Source organism: Triturus cristatus, chromosome 3_1, assembly GCF_964204655.1.
Source record: "Triturus cristatus chromosome 3_1, aTriCri1.1, whole genome shotgun sequence".
NCBI lineage: Eukaryota > Metazoa > Chordata > Amphibia > Caudata > Salamandridae > Triturus > Triturus cristatus.
Window position 1 is genome coordinate 779,162,694 of NC_140583.1, and position 24,580 is coordinate 779,187,273.

The following is a 24,580-nucleotide window of genomic DNA, read 5'->3' on the forward strand; positions in this document are numbered from 1 at the left end:
ACCAGTTCAGCCGCAAATTCAGATATGTCACTATATTGATGATATTTTGATCCAAGGCGAAACACAAAAGGTAGTTCAGACCCAATTAGACAGAGTCATTGAGTGCCTGCGTGAGAAAGGTTGGGAAATCAACCCGGATAAATTACAAGGTCCGTCCCAGGCTGTGAAATTTTTGGGTATTAATTGGCATGAGGGGCACCGAGAAGTGATCCCTCAGGTTAAACAGAAAATTCTTGATTTTGCAGTTCCGAGGAATAGGAAAGAAGCCCAAAGCTTCATTGGTCTGTTTGGTTTTTGGCGCCAGCATATTCCTCATTTGAGTCAAATATTGGCCCCTTTGTACCGTGTCACGCGTAAAAAGAATGCATTTGAATGGGATAAACCACAGCAAGATGCGTTCAGTCTGGCAAAAGAAGCAATTCAGCATGCTCTGGATTTATGGCCTGTACGTGATGGTGATGTGGATTTGAATGTATCTGTACAAGGCCTTTATGCGAATTGGAGTTTGTGGCAGAAACAAGGCAAGAGTAGAGTACCGTTAGGTTTCTGGACCAAAAAGTTACCTGATGCTGGTGAGCGTTATACACCTTTTGAGAAACAGTTACTTGCATGTTATTGGGCTCTGGTGGATACCGAGCAATTGACTTTGGGACATGATATAGTTTTGCGACCTGAAATTCCTATCATGCAGTGGGTTATGAGTTCGCCGAAAACTCACCGAATTGGACACGCTCAAGAGGCGAGTGTGATTAAATGGAAATGGTATATACAAGACAGGGCACGTGTGGGACAAAAAGGAGTTGCATCTTTGCATGAGCAGGTGGCGCGAGCGCCATCGACTGAGACTGAGAGTGAATGTTCCGTACCTTTAGTACAGGAGTCTCCTGTTAAGTGGGGTAGACCTTTTGATGATTTGTCCGCAGAGGACAGAAACCATGTCTGGTTTACGGATGGTTCAGCAAGGTTCATAGGGACGAAACGGCATTGGAAGGCGGTGTCCTATAATCCGATCACACAGAAATTGCTGAGCACAACTGGTGAGGGTAAGAGCAGTCAATTTGCTGAACTCTATGCTGTTTATCAAGTTCTGAAACAAGAGTTACCTGGTACATGTCATATTTTCACCGATTCCTGGTCTACTGCCAATGGACTGGCAGTTTGGTTACCGACTTGGCATTCCCGTAGTTGGAAATTGCATTCAAAAGAACTGTGGGGAAAAGAATTATGGCAGGAGATTTGGGAAATGCTCCCACAGAGTACTGTTACAATCTTCCATGTGGATGCTCATACCCCGATAGACTCTCTTGACAAATTTTTTCATAACATTGCAGATGAGAAATCTAAAATTGCTGAGGCAGTGGTGGACAGGCAAGATTCTGATATTGCGGGATTGGCAAAATGGGCCCACCAGAAAGCAGGACACTTTGGAGAGAAAGCCACTAGCAGGTGGGCTGCTGATCGAGGAATTTATATTCCCCTAGATTCAATCAAAAATGTTATTCTACATTGTCCCATTTGTCAGCATATCAGGCAGTGTAAAGTGCCCCAAATTGTTAAAGGTCATTTGCATCGCGGGAAATTGCCCGCTCAAATTTGGCAGATTGATTACATCGGCCCACTTCCTATGAGTAGGAATTGTCAATATGTTTGCACTATTGTTGATACATACAGTGGCCTGCTGGTGGCCCTTCCCTGTAAGCAAGCTACCCAATTGAATACCATTAAAACATTGGAATTGATTATGATGTATTATGGTGTGCCATTCCAAATTCAATCTGATAATGCATCCCATTTTCGTGGAAGATTGGTACAGGAATTCTGTGTGGAAAACAATATTGAATGGGTGTTTCATATACCATATTATCCACAGGCCTCGGGTCTTGTGGAGAGGTTGAATGGCCTGCTGAAGGACCAATTACGAAAATTAACAGATGACAAGTATAAGAATTGGCGAGACTTTTTGAATCGCCCCTTTCCCCAAGGGCTATTGATTTTGAATCAGGTTTAGACTTGCATGCCATGGATGACACCGTTATAAAAAGTAAAGATCGGGTCATCATTGAAACTGGTGTTGGTGTTCATATACCAACTGGGAATTTCGGATTAATCGCCCCTAGATCGGGGCTGGCTGTAAAAGGCATTCAGGTGCTTGGAGGAATCATTGACAGTGATTATCAGGGAGAGATTAAGGTGCTCCTGCTGAATAGCAGTGAGGTTGACTTACTGATACATCAAACTGACCGAGTGGCTCAATTGCTAATAATGCCTGTTTTCAGTGGTGAGATAACGAAAGGCACTGCCCCAACGTTGCTAACTGTACGAGGCCAGAAAGGTTTTGGCTCCACAGATAATCCTGGGGCCAGAGTTTGGGTGCAGTCGCCTAAGAATCCCCCTGAACAAGCAGAGGTCATTGCAACCGGTCAAGACAATACCATTTTAGTTATGAGACCAGGGAAAGATAGCTGGGAAGCAGCCCCGGCTGACAAATGTTACTTACGAGAATGAATAATGCCTGTATTTGATTCTCTTTCAGATCATTCTTTGGACTGTTGCTGCAGGATGTGTCGGCGTTGGACTGTTTTTGGGCTGGTACGACGAGAGAGGAGGGATCCCATCAACCCGGGATGAGTTGAGAACCCGAGTGTCGCGTTCCTTCGCTGCGTGGGATTCGTCGTCGAACTTTTGGACTTCACTAGCGAAACGGGTGACTAAAGCCCCTCATTTCTGCTTGACACCGATGAGATCAGTGAATGACATTTTGGCAACTTGTTTGGTTGCTGTCCCTGCTTCGTTGGAGACTTTGACTCATATTTTCCATATATCGAATGCTCGCCCCAATGTTCTTCTGGGCGATTTTGCTACCCATGAGTATTGCCCCTTGTGTACTGAACTGTCAGACCCGATCCCCCCCATCCAGTCCCAAATAGTTACCTATAATATCACACAGGGTGATTTGTGTTTTTTCCTTACGTGTAATCCTAGTGCAATTTCTGAATGTATGCGTTTAAAATTGAAAGGTGCCACTTCATTCACCGCTCATGAACGAACTTTGTGCCTTCAAAGGACACCGAAAACATGTACTTCTGTTCAGAATAACATGACTTGCAAGAGTTTGGTAGTTGCCCCCAGTCATTATCGCACGATGTTACTACCTGCCGGATGGCTTTTCTCATGTGGTAATACTTCCTGGCCATATGTCCCCGCAAATATTTCTGGAGGCCCTTGTGCCATTACTAGACTGAGTTTATTGATGTTTTCATCACATCCGAATGCCAACTCTCGTGTGATTCGAGATACAGTGAGGTTACAGGAGGATTGTGACTCATCTTTGCATTTATATTCTAAGTCTGAATACCTTAGCCTGGCTATTTCAATTATTGGTGTTCCTGCTTTGGCAGTTCATAATACCAAATCTATTGAGAAAATGGCCTGCTGGATGGTGAAATCCATTAATCATACTTCTACAGTCCTGTCTGACATGCTATTAGACGCCCAGGGTGAACGCAGAGCTATCTTGCAAAATCGAGCGGCCATTGATTATCTTTTGCTTAAACATAGACACGATTGTTCTGATTTTGAGGGTCTTTGTTGTTTTAACTTGTCTGATCATACACAATCCATTCGAGCTCACATTAATAAGCTACATGACTTGACAGAAGAAGTTAGAAAACACATTGACCAGGGCTGGTTTGACTGGCTCTTTAATTGGTTACCTGATTTGTATATGTTACGTCAAATATTAGGAGGTATTCTGATTACTATCGCCATTTTGATTTCTATCTGTTGCTTTATTCAGTGTATTCCTTCACTACTTCAATTCTGCACACCTGGTACTAGACATAGATCAGTTAGTTTTGTTTCATATTATTCTTCCACAGATGTTAGTTCTGTTTAATGGCTGTATAATAGACTGAAGTCAAGGGTGAAATGTACTGCTCGATTTTCCCGGCCTTCTTGTGTTGAAGGGTGATTAATGTGACTTCAGTCTCTTACCATCCAAGTCTAAGGGTTAGAGTAGTGAATGGAGCCTATTTACTAGGCACTTCGACATGATCCTGTGCTCTTCCCCATAGATCAGGGCTTGCACACATAGCCTAGGGGATAGATTTGTTAGTATTAGGGATAACCTGTCCTGTAGGGAGGGTATTTCATGGAGCCGTGCTGAATTCAGGCCTGGTAGGCCTTAAACGGGAGAGACTCCATCTTTCTTTCTGCTCCGGCAGCTTGGGATGCTTCTAGGTCAAATGTAATGTTTTAGTTATGAGGTGTTATTCGCTTGGAGAGAACCGGTTCAGGCCGGCCCTTATCGAAGGATTGTATTTTTCTTCATGCCGAAGACACTACATCAGGCCGGCCGGCTGGGAACGTGTCCTTGGTACGGGGAGGTACAAGAATTTGGTGGGCGGCAGGTTACGGGCCGGAATTTTCCATGAGGAAACGCACCTCTATATTAGTGAAAGTCTGAGGCAGTTACTTGGCACTTGTTTCAGTCCGTAGGCGGCATCTAGCCGTTAGCAGTAAAGCTACTACTTATTCCAGGGAAGACAGACGCCATCTTGAAGGCGGAGAAAAACCGAGAGACAGATACTCTTCTGGCAGAATAGCCAGAGAGGAGAGAGTAGCCGATGAGGAAGAGGTCCCAGTGACTCGGAGAAGGGTGAAGGGAACAGATCCGTGACTGCGGAGGTGTGACTTCCAGGCGAGCCGAGGCACAGACGAGAAGGGAACCTAGATGACCATTGAGTGCAGGCTACACACTACTAAGGTGATGTCGACCCCTTTCTTATTAGAGTGTACAACTTAATCTTTCACTTTTCTTTGCAGGTTATGTGTTATATTGTAATGTTATGTGATTGCGCATGTAATGAGTAATAAAGTACCCAGTTTGTAGTGAACCAACATGTGCTGCGTGTTCTTGTATAAGAGGGTAGCCTATTCTTCTAGTCAGCTGTGACTTGACATGAACAGATGTTAACCCTGATCAGGTAAGTGGTAACTGAATAAGGGAGAGAGGAGCCCCTCGAACCAGAGAACAGGCTGTGCTTGAACTAGCAATCCTTGTGTGATCTGATGAATAGTGAGACTGATTCCCTTCCTGTATGTTATGGTGATCATAGGATGAACTTGTGCTGATACTGCCGTCTGGGTAGAGAGGTCTGGATCCGTATGGGATCGCGAGGCCGCCACTTGTGATACTGTCGTATGGGCAGAGAGGTCTGGATCCGTATGGGATCGCGAGGCCGCCGATTGTGCTGATACTGCCGTCTGGGTAGAGAGGTCTGGATCCGTATGGGATCGTGAGGCCGCCGATTGTGCTGATACTGCCGTCTGGGTAGAGAGGTCTGGATCCGTATGGGATCGCGAGGCCGCCACTTGTGCTGAGGCTGCCGTCTGGGTAGGAAGTCCTGGATCCGTATGGGATCGCGAGGCCGCCACTTGTGTCTGAGGCTGCCGTCTGGGTAGGAAGTCCTGGATCCGTATGGGATCGCGAGGCCGCCACTTGTGTCTGAGGCTGCCGTCTGGGTAGGAAGTCCTGGATCCGTATGGGATCGCGAGGCCGCCACTTGTGTCTGAGACTGCCGTCTGGGTAGAGAGGTCTGGATCCGTATGGGATCGCGAGGCCGCCACTTGTGATACTGTCGTATGGGCAGAGAGGTCTGGATCCGTATGGGATTGCGAGGCCGCCGATTATAAGAGGTCTTGGTATATATATATATATATATAGTAGGAATTCCCTGTCCTTAGGTGGTATATACATGTGGTTACTTATTGTGAATAGGCCCTAGGGAGGGGGTAACGTTCTGGCTGGGTTAGAGAGGCTCTGATGAGCGGGTTCTATCTGATCCGAAAACCCAAGCAGAACAGGTGGGTAGGAAATATGGCGTGTATTTTTCATGTGCTTTGATTTGCTGACAAAATACTACATTTGCTCACAACACATTGAGCCTGCAGATTCTGTAAAATCATATGCAAAAATAATGTATAAAAACCCTCGATTTGGGGGGTGAACCAGAAGACTTTTCTGTTCTACTAGGGATACTGTCAGTTAATCTCCCAATTTTGCTGCCCACTTGGGACCTAGAATAATTTCTGATTTTTGAATTTTCCGTATAACTTTACAGCAAGAGCCTTCATGGCATTGACTGAATAAATTGTATTTCCGATGCTATGGGAGGTGCCTTAATGTGGAGACTCGTTGCCACATTAAATTGAGGTTTAACACCATCGCTGGTCCAGTAAATGAGGGACTTTTAATTTAGGTCAGGTGTGGGGTGTCTTAAATTTTGGGGTACCACTTGCTCTTACAGGCTTTCAATTTAAATTTACCGGATTGCATTCCAGGGTGCTCAGAGAAGCAAACCTAATGTTTATGCTTGTCTGACCTTTTACAGAATCAGAAAATGCCATACACACATTGCTGTTCCCCACACCCACAGGAAGCAGTCAGAGTGCCAGGAACTGCTAGGTAAACGCATAGAGCAACAAGCATACCCATGCACATTCCTGTCACGTTGGACTCTGTCAGTGAAGTGCAGAGCTAGCAATTGGAACTTCTGCAATTACCAACAATGCATGACAAGGAACTCACATAATACCTGCAAGGGAACCTATACATGATGTGTTAGAAAACATTTCCAATATACTGCTTTCTCCATGTGGCCTTGCTTCTGCTCCAGACATGGCCAACAAAGGAGCCCTCCGAGATTGCTTAGTGCAGTCACCATCTTGTTCTAGGTACAGACAAGGTGCAGTTTTAATTCAAACCTTGCTTGTGTAAGATGGCGTGGCATAAGTTCTTGTCAGCCCTCTCCTGTTGTTTTTTCAAAAACAGATGCGTATTGTGAAGGAGAAGGCCTACAGTAAAAGACACTGCACTGGACACTAGTCTACAAAATCAGAGCAAGTGGAGGAATTGGCAGACTAGCAAAGTGTGCCTCACAGTATCTGTAAGTTTGATCCATGCCGCAGAGCCTTGTTCTCACCTGTGTGTACACCAGGGGCACACTGATCCAGTCGTATCCATAAAGCTTTCCACATTGTGTCCGCAGGGAGTTTAGTTCCTGTAAGTGAAGAGACTGTTAGAAACACACATGATAACTTTGACTGGTGTCCACCCCACAAGTCTGCCTTCCCTACATTTAGCACCTGGGATAGCTTCCATCACTGAAAGCATTACCACTGCCAACATAAGCAACATCTGACAAACACCCTTCTGAAGGAGGACAGATGTTCCTTGGCCTTGATTTAGTAATCAGACACCCAAGTGGTCTCTTGCCAAACTACTCCATCTACCCTCTGCATTCATCCATCTGACTCTTGCCACTTTTATTGACCCCTCCATTCATGCACAACTGCCTCCAAAAACCAAACTACCCACCTATATGTCTTTCTTCCATCAAACTCCTTATCCACTTGTTGATAAGTTTATTTATTTGGGGTGTTTTCTATTTCGATGATTATGGTGACTTATGATATCCACTTTTACACATAAAGAGTGACTTGTCGTTTTTTAAAATTTCTTGTGAATACGTAGAGGAAGATTGATTCTTCCAGTTCAAGTCCGGACGCAGGGTAGTTAGCTGTGAGGGGTGAGGAGTAACTAGTTCAATGGTTGCTGATGGTTTACTGTGAGTTGCTAGTAGTTGGCGTCAGGTTTTACTCTTTCACCACACCACGTGCTCCTAATTCAGACAAGCGCTAGCTTGAAAAATGCTTTTTGTAGCAGTGATTCCAGACCCCTACCCTGATATTTTTGCAACTTGAACATCTACCTGACTCTCATTTATCCATCTGGACAGTCAACTATCCAACTGCCTCTCCCTCCCGCTCTGTCCCCATCACTTTCATTCACTCCATGCTTTCCTCTCTATAGCCAGGTTTCTAAGCCTTCCTTGCTCGCTCCTGACACCTCTAAAGCAACAATGGCCTGGACTCACGTTCAGAATGAGATGCAGATCCATGTTGTCCCTAATCCTCCCCTCGTTCCGAGCCTTGACTGCCAGGTTCGCGAACCAGACACATGGGATCCAGAATTTGTTATGGGGAGAGCTCAGGTTCTCGAATTTGTTGTGTTCATCCAGTGTCATAAGGCCTGTGAGAGTGAGTAGAGAGGTGGTGAGCAGCAAGAACAGCGGGTGCTCTGAACATGCACTGAGAAAGGTATGCATTTTGCTTGTGGGTAAGAAAGGATGTCTTCAAAGCTCTGCCACGTACTGCACGTTTTTTTAAAATCTGAATTTAACTGGCAGTTCATACATAAAACGACATATGTGCCGTAGAGCTCAGTTGTTGAAGAAGGCCAGTTTCAACTGTCAGAGAGCTGCCCAAACAGCTCAAGTGCTGGCAGCTTTCTAAATCCTACTACTACATTCCATAGTAGACATGAAAACAGCATTAATTTTCTGAGTCTGTTTTCCATGTTGGTTTGTGCAGTAACCCTTCTTTTTTGCCTACGACTTATTTTCCATATTTGGACACCTTATCACAAGTATGCAACACACGTCCTTAAAGTTAACATAATTTCTCGTGGATTTTTACCTGTCTTGGGGTGCCGTTTTTGCTACTGTGTGTTATGCTTTTCGAAATTCCCTCTCTGGGAACAGATTGATGTATTTGGTTTAGAAAATGGGTGACCCACTGCCTGGACGAAGACTTCTTGTCAGGAGGTCACTTCAGCTAGCACCACCCATTGCCCCTGCCAACGCTGCCAATGGCATTGCAATCACTACTAACCATCACACTCATAAACGTGTGACAGTCAGACTATTCCAAGCCCCCAAAGATATAAAATAGCTTGGGCATCAGGTATCAGTCATTTTAATGGATAGTGGATTAATAAACAACTGTTGTGCTTATCTCTGAATTAGACAAACAGCGCCATGTGGCAGACTGTTATAAGGACCGGTGTTGATAATTAAGTGCCGGTGCCGAGCATCGCAAACCACTGGCTAACATTAAGCACTGGTATACCAGTGGTATTGCCTGCCCCTTCTTACTATTTGGTGAAGCGGCACCTACCGTATGGGCAACCTACACTCTTCCATCACTGGCCGAAGACAACTCATTGTCAGAAGGAAGGACAGAACCTTCAGCACATGTAAGAGAAGATTGTCGGTGTGGTGTAGCGGTCTAGTCTGTTTAACGCACACTGCGTGTGACGTCAGCGGACTTCCGGCGGCGGCCATTTTCGGCATTAGGCGCGCCGATTCTGAAGAGAACGGAGCACCGCTCCGGCGCTCCCGTGTGTCAAGTAAGAAATAAAGATAACGTACAAATAACAAAAGGTGTGAGGGTATCCTTCGCCACAGCTGTTTCCCACATTGCCACCAACATTACAATGGCGACGAGGTGGTGAGGAGGCGACCTGCACTCCAGTTGCAGCCCACGTGGGAGGTCGTGATCCCGGCAGTACACACACCAGGAGCACGTCGACGGGAGCGCGGCAGAGCAGCGGTAAGAGGGCCACGGCTCCAGCGCGCGCCACAGCAAAGCAAGCCCAGGGACACAGCGCAGTTACAACCCCAGGAGCCAGCCAACCTGCAAGTAAGGGCCCCTGGTTAATGTCCCCAAGTCGCCCACGGGGAAGAGAGAGCCCATCAGCCTTTAGTCCCCAGCAGGGGTGTCCTGCAACCTGGAGGAGATAAGCGGAAGCCACCCGGAGAGTAGAGAATCCAGCCAGGAAGATGACGCGAGTAGCAGGGCCGCCCAGGTGGCAGAGCTCCCAAACAAATCTGCCCCTATAAAGAAACGTGCCACCGACGGGGAGAAAATGAGCGCTCAGACATTCTCGCTGGTGAACCCAGTGCCATTCCTGGCAAAAGCAGGGGAACCCGAGATGCCGTGGGAGGACTGGAAACAGTACTTCCTGAACTACCTCTCAGCGCTAGAAGAGGAGGGGGAAGCAGAGTTCACGAGTACACGGCGGAAGAAAATTCTCCTTCATCATTTGGGCCCGGCAGGACAAAGAGTTTACCAAGACCTGGTGAAAGAGGAAAGACCAGCAACGGATGATGATGTGTTCCGACACACACTAGAAGACCTTGACGCCCACTACCGCCCCATGGTATGCACAGCGATAGATCGGTATAATTTCTACCACAGGAAGCAAAACAAAGGGGAATCGGTCGACGAATATGTGGCGGCATTACAGAAATTGGCCCTAACGTGCAAATTTGGAACCTTGCAGGAAGAATCAAATTATCATGCACACGGTGAATTCCTCCATTCAAGAGAAGCTGTGGACCAATGACGATGCACCTTTGAAGATAGTTGTGGCCTTAGTAAAAAAGGCAGAGTTGACCAAGAGGTGCGCAGAAGCTGCCAAACGTGAAGGCAATCAAGAGCAAGCGGTGTACAAAGTTGAGGACCGGAAGACACATGACAGTAAGCAACCACCAGGACAGCAAGGAGCGCGGAACTACAAAAAGTACAATTCAAGAACCGCAAGACCACAAGGACAACGGAATTGGAGTAAGAATGCCTGCTATAGATGCGGCAGCGGCACTCATACCGCCAACGACAAAGGCGGTCCTGCATTCGGCGCCAAGTGCGCATATTGTGGACTATTGGGACACTACGAGAAAGTGTGCAGGAGGAAGTCCCCTAGAAACGAAGTAAAGTATGTGGGACAAGGGCCGCGCAAGGAGGAAGAAGAAGAGAATGAGGAGGATGAAGACGAGATCTTGATAGTGGAAGAGCAAGTTCTAGGCATAGAGTGCACCGCTGACAAGAAGCCAAAGTGTGATATGACGATTGGTGGGGTACGAGTGACCATGGTAGCTAATTCGGGGTCACCCTACACGATTATCCAGAGGAAATTATGGGAGAAGGAGCTTGTAACGAGAACAAGTTATCACCTAAGGCCCACAGACATCCACCCAGTGACATTCACCGGAGAGCCCATTCCCATGGTGGGATTTTGCCCTTTATCCCTTGAGTTCAAGAGCAGAACATGCGAAGGGAAACTATACGTGGCCGAAAAAGGACCGTCGGTACTGGGCTGGAAAGACCAGGGAGCCTGGGAATGAAGTTGAACCCAGGAGGACACACGCAAGTCCTCATGACCGAAGAGGGACCAGAATACGAAGCACAGCGATGGAAGGAAGAATTTCCGGAAGTCTTCAGAGACTCCATAGGCCGCATGGCGAAGTTCACGCATAGAATTCATCTGAGGGAGGGGGCCCAACCGATGTCCCACAAAGAACGCAACATTCCATTCCAGACCAGGACAGCGGTACAGGAAGAGTTGCAGAGACTGGAGGACAACGGAGTGATAGAGGCGATCGACAATGCGGAATGGTTGGCACCCTTGGTTGTAGAGCAGAAACCCAATGGGAAGGTGAGGTTGTGTGTTGACCTAAGAGAACTTAACAAAAACATTGTGTTAGACAAGTTCCCGCTTCCCAAGATCAACGAAATGTTAGCCAGAACGTAGGGAGCAAAATGGTTCTCCACCATAGATTTGACATCCGCTTACCATCAGATTGCCTTACATCGATCCTGCAACCATTTGACATCGTTTATCACACCGTTCGGATGCTACAAGTTCTTAAGGATGCCATTCGGACTTGCCTCAGCGGCCGCTGTATTTCAAAAACTGATGCACAAGTTGTTCCACAAGAAAGAAGGTATCCAATATTTCCAGGACGACATATTGGTAATGGGAGCATCCAAAGCGGACCACAACATGAAGTTGAAGGAAGTACTAACCATATTAATGCAAAACTGACTCACCGCCCAATGGGACAAATGCAAGTTCGGAGTGAACAAGGTCACGTATTTAGGGCACAAGATAAGTCAACACGGCATCGAACCGAAGGCGTCCAACGTCGCAGCAATAAGGGATGCCCCTACACCCAAGAACAGGGAGGACGTCCGAACCTTCCTGGGTATGGCAGAGTTTTATAGTAAATTCGTTCCACACTTTGCATCCAAGACCCATAATATGCGGTCACTCCTGAAGGACAAATCTACGTTCCAATGAACGGAAGAGCAACAACAGTTTGAGGACATGAAAAGAAATATCAGTGAGGCAGTACCCATACATGGGTTCGACCCAGATGCGCAGACCATGTTAACCACTGACGCTAGCGACCAAGGACTAGGGGCGGTGCTCACGCAAAGGTCCACAGAAGGAGTAATCACCACGATAAGTTTTGCGTCCAGAGCATTAGCCCCCAACGAGAGAAAATTTAGTGTCATTGAGAAGGAGATGCTCCGGCAGTGTGGGCAATGGAGAGATTCCGGCAGTTCCTGTGGGGCGGAAGGTTCCTGTTGCGCACCGACCATAAACCCTTAGTGAAGGTCCTCACGTCCTGCGGGCATGAGCATGCCACCCCGCGGATTGTCAAGATGACACTAAGGCTACTAGATTATGTATATGATGTGGAGTATCTACCAGGACACAAGAACAAGGTGGCCGACTTCTTGAGTAGGGCAGCATCCAAAGAGACCGCGGAGGTCCAAGAAGAAGGAGAATGGGAGGACTACGCGGTTGCGTTTACAGGAGATCCAGAAAGAGCCATAAGCGCCCAGGAATGGGAAACCGAATACGACAAGGACGAGAAAATAAGTGCAGTAAAGGCGTATGTGACTAACGGATGGCCGGACAAGAGGTTGTTGGAGGAAGAATTGAAACAGTATTGGGAAGTCCGAGAAGAATTGTCCGTAGGGTACAAACCATGGTTCTTGTTAAGGGGCACTAAAGTCGTCCCTCCGAACACCTTGAGACACCGTATTGTATCCATCACACATGAAGGCCACTTAGGGATCGTAAAAACAAAATGGAGAGCAAAAGAAGACTACTGGTGGCCGGGGATGGACATGATGGTAGAAAGACATTTAAGGGCGTGTGAACAATGCAGCAATGCGGACAAGACCCAGAAATTATTACGCCCGCCCCTAGGGAGATACGACTGTCCGGAAAACCCATGGGAAGAGATTTCCATTGACATCCTGGGACCTATACAAGACACGAACGGCACCCAGAAATACATCACAGTTGTAATAGATCGTTACTCCAAGTGGCCGGAGATCCAAGTGGCTGATAACACCGAAACGGAAACAATACTGGAATTCCTAACAGACATCTTTATAAGAGAAGGGATCCCCAAAGGCATTCTGAGTGACAATGGCCTGCAATTCACATCAAGTAAATGGGAAGCCTTCATGCACAGGAACGGCATCGCTGTACGACACACACCAATATACCACCCGGCAGGAAATGGATCAGCGGAGAGATTTAACCGGGTGATCATGGGATCGGTGCAGGCAGCGATCAGCCAAGGCATCAACTGGGAGGAGGAGCTGAAACGGCTGATGTGGGCCTATCGGATAACACCTACCACCACGGGGTACAGTCCGTTCCGAGTCTTGAGAGGAAGGGAGCCATTCACTAAGGACAATGTGGCATGGAAACGCCTCACGGGGCAAAGCCACTGGTCCCCAGCGGTGGTACGTAAGAACTTAGAGAAAGCCCAGACAGTGTACACAGAGCACTACGATGCGAAGCACAACACCAAGGAGGTCACACTCGAGAAGGGCGAATGGGTGAGAATCAAACTACCTACACAAAGGAAGAAGGGAGATAGTAAGTTCACACCTCTGCTTCAAGTGATGGAACCATACTCCAGGTCAGCTCTCCTCAGCGACGGGAAGATATGGTCGCAAGATCGCATGGCGAGATGTACGTCAACAGACACAAATAATGATGTAGTGGAGTCAGATAACACCTTAGCAGCTAGCGACCAGTGGAGCAATGAAGTAAACCCGGAGAGTTCCAAGGAAGTAGGGAGCAGTTCACAACCGGGAACAGGGCAAGGAGCGAGAGAGGAGACGAGAGAACAGGCGTCCAGCACCCAGGAGGGGATAGATCTGGAAGGGTGGAGAGAAGCAGAACGCAGGGACGGTGGAGATGCACCCAGCCCGGGGAATGACGCTTCCACTCCGAGTACTGGCGATCGCAGTAGGTGGACACAGTGCGGCAGGAGAATCAATCTGCCCAGGAGATTTGGGGAGTTCATTATGGACAGCAAGTAAGACTGTACAAGTTCTAAGGGGTGTTGTTGTTGTGTTGTTGTTTTGGTTATAAAGGGGGAGATGTGGTGTAGCGGTCTAGTCTGTTTGACGCACACTGCGTGTGACGTCAGCGGACTTCCGGCGGCGGCAATTTTCGGCATTAGGCGCGCCGATTCTGAAGAGAACCGAGCACCGCTCCGGCGCTCCCGTGTGTCACGTAAGAAATAAAGATAACGTGCAAATAACAAAAGGTGTGAGGGTATCCTTCGCAACAGCTGTTTCCCACATTGCCACCAACATTACAGTCGGCACAGAATAACACATCCAGGGGTATCAGGTGGTGCCTTCTTACTGTAAAATCTGCAATCAGGCCTTCTCTCCTGGGTGTTCCGGACGGAAGCAGGGCAGCGTGACACGAAGATCAGGCACTGCCGAGAATTGCGGACTTACGTACGTCGCCTGCGTGCGGCCTGGTCGTGGAGCAGCGCTGCGTCACACTGAGGTCTGGCTCTCTCAGGGACCCATCGGGCCCACCTTCACGCTGTATTCAGAGGGCTGCTGAGCTTGGAATGCGCATTTTATAACCTAGGAAAACTCTGGAATCCATAGGGTCCAGGGAAGGCTAATATTTCACGACAAAGTTGTCCCTTTGAGAGCAAAAGCGTTCACTCAATTATCATGAATTTGTGAATTCAAAACAATGCTTTAATAATAAATAATGTCGACCAAACAATACTTACAAAAATAACGGTGAGGTGAGCAAATCGCGAATTGAGCACAAAGTGCTCAGTGCTGAGGCAAGCACGATACATATCTGTGATTTTAATTTATGAATTGTTTGTATCACAATGTTAAAGTAGAAATGCAGCCCAATTATTACAAAGACAATTCATGAAACTGGTTCTGTATTAATTGTCAAAGACATTTCAATCTGTAGATGTAGGGTCGTTATCAGGACAAAATTCAATGTAGTCTGGGTTAATTGTATATAAAATACCATGAATAAAGACAAACAGAGATAACTTGGTGTGCAGTGTTGTGTTCTAGAGTGTGTTAAGTGTAAAGACAAAAACACCATGTTCCAAGATGTAGGCTTTATTTACAGATGTAATAACAACACACCAGAAAGGGAGGACAGTGCAGAAAAACACAAAGTGCCAACTCCCCAACATATTTCCTTTAACTGACTCAACAATCAGCTGGTGTTCTAGAACGCCGAGCTGATTACATCATAATGGAGGTAAGTGCGCAAGGAAAGTACAGGGGCCTAAGAGGGAAAAGGGTGGAAGGTTCTGGAACGAGGATACCAACACAACACATCTCCTCCCTCGAGGAAAAGAGAAGGGAGGGGAAGAGTGGGAGACTAGTAGAAGGTCAGGTGGGAATGGAAGGAAGAGAGTTATATAATTACAACAAAAATGAAAAGTACGTAAAAGCTTAACTTGAGTATTAACACTAGGTAACATGGCAAGAAAAATGTGTCCGAAGTGGCAAGCCACTAGTAGCACTCAAAATCCTTAAACCTACTAGGTTTAACAATCACTCGAACACGACTGCTCATACTGTTTTTTTCTGCAACGTAACCTCTAGATGGACTCTCACATCTTACAGGTTTATTTGAGGCACCATCAACCTGAACCACCCCCGATTCGATGGCATGGTTAGCTGAACTCTCTTGTGGCTCTAAATTTGGGCCGAGGAAACGTCACAGTCACGTGGCTGTATGTTCCCACAACCTTTGTCTATGTCAAAATCATCTTCATACATCCACTTGGTACATTGTTTACTGTGTATAGCATCATCTGGCACACGTTGATCTTGTTCCTGAGAAGTGCTTAACTCATCATTGACAAGTGCCCCACACTTCGTTCTCTTGCACACAGAAAGTGCAGACACATGCCACACCTTGCCTTCGCTAAGTAACGTAAAATTGCAAAGAATTTTCTTCACAGAAAATGGCTGGGTATAACGGCTCTGCCCTTTCTCAATGAATCCACTCCGCTTGACTCTTACTAAATCACTCACAGTGAGGGCCACTGGCTTACATTTGTATCTCGTGTCGTGTCGTTCCTTGCACATACTCTGGGCATGTAACAAATTCTCCTTCACAATCGCAGGAGACCACTCGACTCGGCTATTTCCATCCATCTAACATTTTCTTTCGACATGGGAGGTCTTCCTGTCATCAATTCAAAGGGACTGGAAGCCGTGCTCTCACTGGGAGTTACTGTGTACGCCCATACAATTTTATACAATTCATTTCTCCAGGCCAATCCATTATTTTTAGCGAACTGTACAATTCCTTTAACCATCCGATTAAACCGTTCCACTGTACCGTTCCCAGCAGGATGGTACACAGAAGTCATCTTATGTACAATACCATTCCTTTCAAGGTACTTTTTGAAGTTATTAGAGGTGATCTGTGGAACGTTGTCACTCACAATGTACTTAGGTAAACCCTCTCTTGTAAAAACTTTGTCAAGGAACCTGATAATGTTTCCTGAATACGTCTTGCGGAGTATGTCGACTTCAGGCCACTTAGAGAAGGGATCTATAAGCACAACGATGTACACCTGTTCTCCTTGCTCCCATATAGGTACCATTCACTCAATGCCTATTCTCTCCCTGGGTATACCTGGGCTGGGCAAGGGGTGTAACATTGGCCTGAACGTAACTTGTGACTTGTCTGAATTTTCACACTGTACACAACTCCTTACTTTCCTTTCGATCGCTAAGTTGCAACCAGGCCACCAATACCAGTGCTTAACTCTGCCCTTAGTTTTTATTCTCTAAGATTTTACCTCTTAATACTTCCGGGGGGTACCACTTTACTTGTCTTAACACTAGACCCCCTTCTAACGACAACTCATGTCTAAGTTTCCAAAATGTTCTTAGTTCCTTACATATGTCTTTCTTTACTGGCCACCCTTCAAGTATCATCTTGCTCATTTCTTGCATAATTGCGTCCTGTTCTTGTGTCTTTTTCCCTCTTCCTTTGAAATGCCAGGGAATTCCTCAGTAATATAAGCAACGCAAAACTCCTCCCCCATGTTCTCAACATTATCACTCATGGGAAGGAGCAACGGGCTGAGGAAGTCAGCAACAACATTCTTAGCACATCATAGTCAAAATCTAACAGTCTCACTGACATGCGAGCTTGCCTGGGTGAAGCAGTGTACAACCCCTTAGTGATTAATACTCTTGTGAGTGTTTTGTGATCACTACGTAGTAAAACTTTCTTACCCCCAAACAAACTGGTGGAAGTGCTCCAGTCCCTACAGACACGCAAGTGCCTCACGCTTATGTACAGAATATTTTTCCGCTGTAGAGTTAAGGAGCGCGAAGCAAAAGCAATGATGTCCTGGGTGCCACAGTTGTTCCTTTGGGTGAAGACAGCACCTATGCCCCTCCCACTGGCATCAGTAGTGACAATACTTGCTAACTTGGGATCAAAACCTTGTAAATGAGGAGTATTACAAATGTCCTCCTTCAGAGAAAAAAACCTTTATGATAGTTTGGTGTCCCTTTCAAACTTGTCTTAAGTTTTAACTATTGTCTAATAATGTATGTTTTGGAAGAGAAATCCTTCACAAATTTTGAATAGAATTCCACCAACCCCAAAAATGCTCACACTTCATCTTTGTTTTGTGGCCATCAACAATTCTTTTTTTAGTTCAATGCCTTCCTGAGTGATTTCTTGACCCAAATACGTCACCTGTTTCATTGCAAATTTACACTTTCTGTACTCAGCAGTCATACCTTTATCTTGCAAGATGCTTAAAACTTTAAACAAATTTCGGTCATGTTCATCTTTACTTGTACCCATCATCAAACGGTCATCTTGAAAGATAAGCAGGTTCCCAAACCCTTTGAATATCACATGCATTAATCTTTGGAACATTGCGGCCGCTGACGCTAATCCAAAGGGGACTCTTTTAAATCTAAAACACCCAAACAGTTATATAAACGTAAACTTTCTACATATCTGGATGCAGAGATACCTGAAGGTAGGCCGCAGTGAGATCAATGGTTGAAAACCACTTCATGTTTTTAGTGTGAGCCAGCATTTTGTTAATCTTAGGCCGGGTATACTGGTCCACCGGGATACTGCTCCACCAGAATGCTCTGATTAAGGTCGCGAAAGTCGATGCACTCGGAGGACTCAGTTGGTTCTATGACCCTAGCCTTGTGTAAAGCTTCTAGTTGTACCCTTACTTCCTCTTTTAATGAGAAATGAATGTTTCTCACCTTGTGTATACAAGGCTTGGAATTGGCTTTGAGTTGAATTTTGTGTTGGTAACCCATTAACTTCCCAATGCTACCATTGAATACCTTGGGTAAGTTTTGGCAAATAGCTGAACCCAATTCCTCCTCTGGTTGCATTCATAATACTGGTTCAGGGCTGTTTGGATTGAGGGTAATGCCCAACTTGCCTTGATCTTTCCAACCCAACACAGAGGGACCTGTAGCGGAAACATATAATTTGCTTATAGTTTCCCTACTTTTAAAAACAAATTTCAATTTCCTATAACCCATCATTTCAATTGGTTCGCCTGTGAATATTTTTAAAGAAATATCAGGTTGGGATAACTCCTGTTATAACACATTAAAAAAAATGTACCGTCCCACACCTCCTTACTAACAATTGTGTATGGGGGCTCCAGAATCTGCAACAATAGCAATGTTGACACCCCCAATTGTCATAGCACGCATGGGTTTCTTTCTTTTTGCCTCATCACCTGTATCTATGTCGAGCACTTGCGCATCATCCACATTAAGTACACACATGTTAATGTCAAAGTCATCTGAATTATGTTCCTCTGCTTGTTCAACCAACTGAACTCTATTGCCTGTTTTTTTCTTTGACAACCTTGTGGAAATGTCCTACAGTGCCACACTTAGCGCACTTCTGGGTGCGAGCAGGGCACCTCTTGTCAGTGGCCAAATGTTTCATGCTTCCACACCTGTAAAACTTCCTTTGTGAATAACTTTTACTACAGTTTTTCTGTTCTGTCTCAAATACATCCTTATTCCAATTTTGGAATGTAGTCTGCAGACGTGACTTCACACCGTTTATTTTGGCAACCACTGCCAGTTCTTCATGCTTCATTTTGTTTTCAGACAGCACTGCTTTGGCACATCTCCCTGTCAACTCAGCTCTTTTTACAATGTTGTTCACATCTTGTAGGGGATCTTCACCTTTTGCCCATAGAGAATCCTGAATAGAGTGATTAGCTATACACATAACAGTCTGGTCTCTTATGAGTTTGTCGTGCAGCTCACCAAAATAACAGGATAATGCCAAATTCATCAGAACCGCCACATAATCCTCTATAGATTCCTCCTTGCCTTGTTTACTATGGAAAATGGAAACCTATCCACCGCAACGCAAACTGTAGGTTTGTAGTAACTGTCTAAATCCTCCAATGCATTTGTGTACACATGTCCTTGAACACTAGCGCAGACCTTTTTTATTAATACGATAATATACTTTCAGGCCACCAGCTCCTAAGCAATGCAATAGTATTTTCTTTTTCTTCTCAGGGGTAAAGTCTTCGTCTTCATCATCAAATATAGATATATACTTAGTGAAATATTTACGCCGTACCTCCCACTTTAATACCTGCTCCCCTGCAGCTGGCAAGAATGCTTGTGGTGGGGTTAAATTGTAGACATTACCAGATGCCATGATAATGATATGAGGTGCCCAAGCTTTAGACTGAAGAGGCAAGAGAGAAGTTGCAAAGTAGCAATTAGTATTTCTGCCTGACAAATCCTGGTTTCCAAGAATTGATAAGATGTGAAAATGAACAAGAGTTAAAAGTATGGCGAATGCTCTTCCCCATAAATATGCAAGGAGCGGATGTAGGAGGCAGCTTAGTCAGAAAAATGTGGGTTTAAATAGAGCACCCCAAATGCACAAACAAAGAGAAGTTACCGTTGGAGGTTTAGTCTCTGGAGAATTACATTCTCGCTCCTGGCGCGTGGATAAGAAGCAGACCAAAAATGAGTAGGCTTCAATCGTCCTGTGCCGAATGGGTGCGCGCCTGTAGAAACGTACAGAAGTGCACGTACTACAACTACAAAGTCGGTGCGCAAGAGCTAATAAGCGTGACAGGACTTCTAACAATCCAAAATCCTTCCCAAAGATGGCGGCATGTATGCGCTACACAAACTGGAATGCAGCGTATGCTCTCCAGTGATGTCACCTGGAACCCAGCAGTGGCTCACAGAAGCATGGGAAGACTCCACACGAAAATGCCAGGAGTTCCACACTCCCGTGATCACCTCCGCCACTACACCAACTGGAACGCAGGGTGTGCACCTCAATGGAGTCCCCAAAGCCACGGGCGGACTCACAGAAGCACTAGGAGTGTCAGGAAAACTGAGCAAGCAAAACTTCTCACACATGCCACTTGACAGCCGCTGGCACTGTATACATTCTGGACCCTCTCACGATCCTTAAATTCCTTTAAAACTTCAAAGCCGTAGCTTGGGCAGGATACGGTCCGAGGCAGCAGCACGCGCTGGTCCACTGGCATGCTGCGATCATTGCCATAATTGTAAGGACGAAGACACCAGGTTCCAAGATGTAGGCTTTCTTTACAGATGTAGTAACAGCACACCAGAAAGGGATGATAACGCAGTAAAACACAACATGTCAACTCCCCAACAAATTTCCTTCAACTGACTTAATGATCAGCTGGGGTTCTAGAACACCAGCTGATTACATCATAATGGAGGTAAGTGCGTGAAGAAGGTACAGGGGCCTAAGAGGGAAAAGGGTGGAAGGTTCTGGAAAGAGGATACCAATACAATATTAGGGTTCCGTAGCGCGTACTTGCCCAACATTCCATCTTCGGTACTTGACGGTTGATAGGAGAGACCGGAAGGAAGGTTGGGCCCATCGCTAGTATGGGGCTTGACTTTAAGAAAGAATAAACATAGAATAAAGTTACCTGCAAGGTGTCAGTGTCTTCGTTTGGATCCTACAGCTTTAGTCAAGCCCACACCCACTCAGCCGCTTCCCAGAGGAACGTAAGTGGAACTTATCTCCACATTAGGTGCTTTTGGAGCATATTTCAGAGACTTTTAAGGGAAAGCAGTATTTGCGGTCACTGCACATGCACCAGGTTCTTCTCGTGCCTCAGCGCATTCATCCCTAGCCAGCGCATCTACAGCCCAGCATTTTCCGCAAAGTGTGATTCAGCATTCCTCGTCATGATGTGTGTCCCCACGTATTCTCCTCCTCAACAACTAGAACGCCTGAGTGTACGAGCCCTCCTAGTTTTTTTATTGTTGACATTTTCCCACAAGCTGTGTGCCACCTTCATGTGCGACGTCACACGCTTTTGCAGAGGCGCTTGCAGCAGTACTAGAGTGTGTGCTGGTTACTAGGGATGCTACGAGCGTGTCAGCATTCAGCACGCCGGCGGAGGCCATCTTAGTAGGAGAATGTTTCTGCTCTGCTCTTATAAGTTCTTCAATTAATTTCCCTGTTTGCTTGATGACAGGCACACCTAATTTAAACTATTTCAGGAAAATCAAGCCTGCTTACTCGGTGATAGGCACACCTCCTTTTAGGTATACTTTATATACATTGTATCTACAAAGTCCAGAGCCAGCATAATAATCATTTTATATAGTTATTTGATTTTGTTTTGTCTCTCTAATTACAAAATGAGCACATTGAATTTACCTGCTCCACAACCTTTTATGATAAATGAGGATGAACCAAACATGAAATGGGAGGAATGGAGAGAGTATTTTAACAACTATTTATCCAATTTTGATGTCGGAAATCTACGTTTTTAAAATGTCTCGTAGAAGGATGTTACGAGGAAGAGTATCTGAGTGATTTAGAAGAAGAAGAATATATACAATTTCTATGTGTACATGAAGAGGTTTTAGAAATTGAGGGACAGCGTAGCAGAAACCATTATGTGAGGTTGTTGCAGGAGGCGTGCGAGCTAAGCTTGTGGCAGACTCTGGTTCTCCATATACCATTGTCAACAAACAAGTATGGAATGGGCTGTTTGTTGGTGAAGTGGGTAATGACTTATCAACAACCTGACATCAAACCCTTAAGTTTCACAGGGAAGCCATAAAATTGTTGGAATTTCGTGAATTACAATTTCAATTTAAAGGGAAACATGCAGATTGTAAAATGTATGTGTCCGAGCATGGTCCTTCTGTCCTGGATGGTGGGATCAAGGAGAATTAGGTATTCTTCTGGATCCCAACAGCCTGGATCCAGTGCTGGTTAGGAAAGTGAAACAAATCTTTTTGATAAGTGTGTCAGAAAGTTTCCCAAAGTATTTACTGGTAACATAGGAGAGCTTAAAGGGTTGCACATAAAGTTATATTAAAGCAAAATGCTGTAACCAAAATACACAAGGCCCCAACATTCCATTGGGCATTAGAGAAGAGGTCATTACAGAATTGAACAGGCTGGCAAATAATGGCATGATTGAACAAGTTGAATCTTCTGACTGGGTTGCACCCCTGCTTGTAGCCAGGAAATTTAATGGCAAGATCAGATTGTGTTTTGACCTCAGAGACCTCAATAAGAACATAGTTATTGATCAATTTCGGTTACCACATATAATAAGTGATTTACTGTCTATAACAAGAAACATGATCTGGTTTTCAACAACCGATCTAACGTCAGCATACCACCAGGTATCATTACACCCAGATAGTAAACACCTGACGGCTTTTATAACACCTGTCGGGTGCAACCAGTTTAGAAGAGTTTTCTTTTTGGCCTAGCCACGGTGGCCACAATGTTTCAGCGTTTAATGTATAGATTATTGTCTAAGGTGTCTAATGTAACTTTCTTCCAGGAGGACATTTTTAGTGATGGGAGAAAACAGAGAGGAACATGATAAGACGTTAATGAAAGTATTGTGAATTCCAGAAGCTCATGGACTGACAGCAGAAGCTGCTAAATGTAAAATAGGGAAAAGAAGGTCACGTACTTGGGACACAAAATTAGTTGTGATGGCATTGCACCTAAAGAGGATTTGGTATTAGCTGTCAAAAAGCCCCACCACCCAGTAACAAAGAAGAAGTGTGAGCTTTTGTGGGGTTAGTCGAATTGTACACTAAATTTGTGCAAACTTTCTCGTGCAAAATGTACTCTATTAGACAGTTATTAGAAAACAGAATGCCTTTTGTATGGTCTCTGGATTGCCAAACAGCGTTTGAGGGTATCGAAAAAGAAATTACTGAGGCACCGTTTCTTTATGGTCATGATTCTGGATGAGTGGAATGACTGTTGGATGGCAGTATTAGGGATCAAGCATCTATCAGTAGTGAATAATGAAGCATGGTTAAGGGATACTAAAACTGATGTCATTTTGTGCAGAATCATGGATATGATCAGAGAAGGTTGGCCGGAGAAAAGCACGTTAGCTGATGATTTAACCGCGTATTGGGGAGTAAGGAATGAATTATCAGTGAAAATGGTCTGGTGTTCAGGAGTGGACATTTGGTGCCACCCATTTCTTTAAGTGAAAGGATCATGAATTGGTGTCATGAAGGCCACCTGCGCATAGTTAAAACAAAGAGTAGAGTGAAGCGTTTATACTAGTGGCTAGGTATGGACAGGGTAGTCAAAAAACGTGTGAGAGAGTGCTCAAAGTGTGCCAACTATGATAAAAAACCCAAGTAACATTAAAACATCCATTACATCCCATTGAGACACCAGAGGCACAGTGGGACAAGATAGTAGTGGTATTTTTGGATCAGTACAGAATACCGATGGAAGGACTAAATATCCAATATTGTAGTTGATTTTTTCTCCAAATGGCCGGAGTTAAAGATTGTGGATGTAGCAGACTCTAGAGTAGTCATAGAATTCTTAGAAGACATTTTTCAAAGGGAAGGTTTACCCACACCCATTATCAGTGACAATGGTGGTCAATTTGTGACAGATAGGTTCAAGGGATTTGCAAAGAAGTTTGGTATTATTCACAAAATCACATCCATTTAATATCCTGAGGGTAAGGACAATTTTGAATGGTTGCGAAAAATGAAGGAAATAACTGTAGCAGTAGAGTTGGTGAGGAACAAGTTAAATGAGGGGAAGGCAGTGTGTAAATCTAGATATGACCTAAAACATGGCACTAAAAGATTTTAGCTCATTGTGGGTGATTCAGTAAAAGTAAAAAAAGGAAGGTTGGTATGAAAAGGAGAAAGCAGATTTTCTGACCTTTTGCAAGTATAGGACGTTTTCTGCAACGCTGCGTTACTAAATGTTGGTAAAATTTGGTATGCCAGCATAATTGTTTTATGAAATGATAAAGCAAAAAATGGGTTGTCTGAGTAAAGGTTAAAACTGGGTTGTAGTAAGTTTGAGTGTTTAAATGAGGAGGTGGAAGTGAGAAGAAACAAATGAACGGTGAGATTGTTTACAGGGATTTGTTTAATAGTTCTCATAAGAGTATCACTAAAAATGCATCTAATGTAAAAAAGTTATTTAGTCTTCTGTCATTAAAATCAACAACAAATATGTGTTCGCTAGCTCAGGCAGAAGAATTGTTAAACCTTCATATTTTCA

General features: G+C 45.0%; 1 protein-coding gene across 1 annotated transcript in view; it reads right to left on the reverse strand.

Moving 5' to 3' along the window:
- Positions 1-24,580, reverse strand: part of LOC146861012 (bestrophin-1-like) — a 304,635-nt gene that overhangs the window by 138,114 nt on the left and 141,941 nt on the right. The window contains exons 9-10 of the mRNA XM_085644975.1: positions 7,938-8,092; positions 6,984-7,061 (exon numbers count right to left, since the gene is read on the reverse strand). Coding sequence (XP_085501101.1) covers positions 6,984-7,061; positions 7,938-8,092 — 233 coding nt within the window. The remainder of the gene's footprint in view (positions 1-6,983; positions 7,062-7,937; positions 8,093-24,580) is intronic.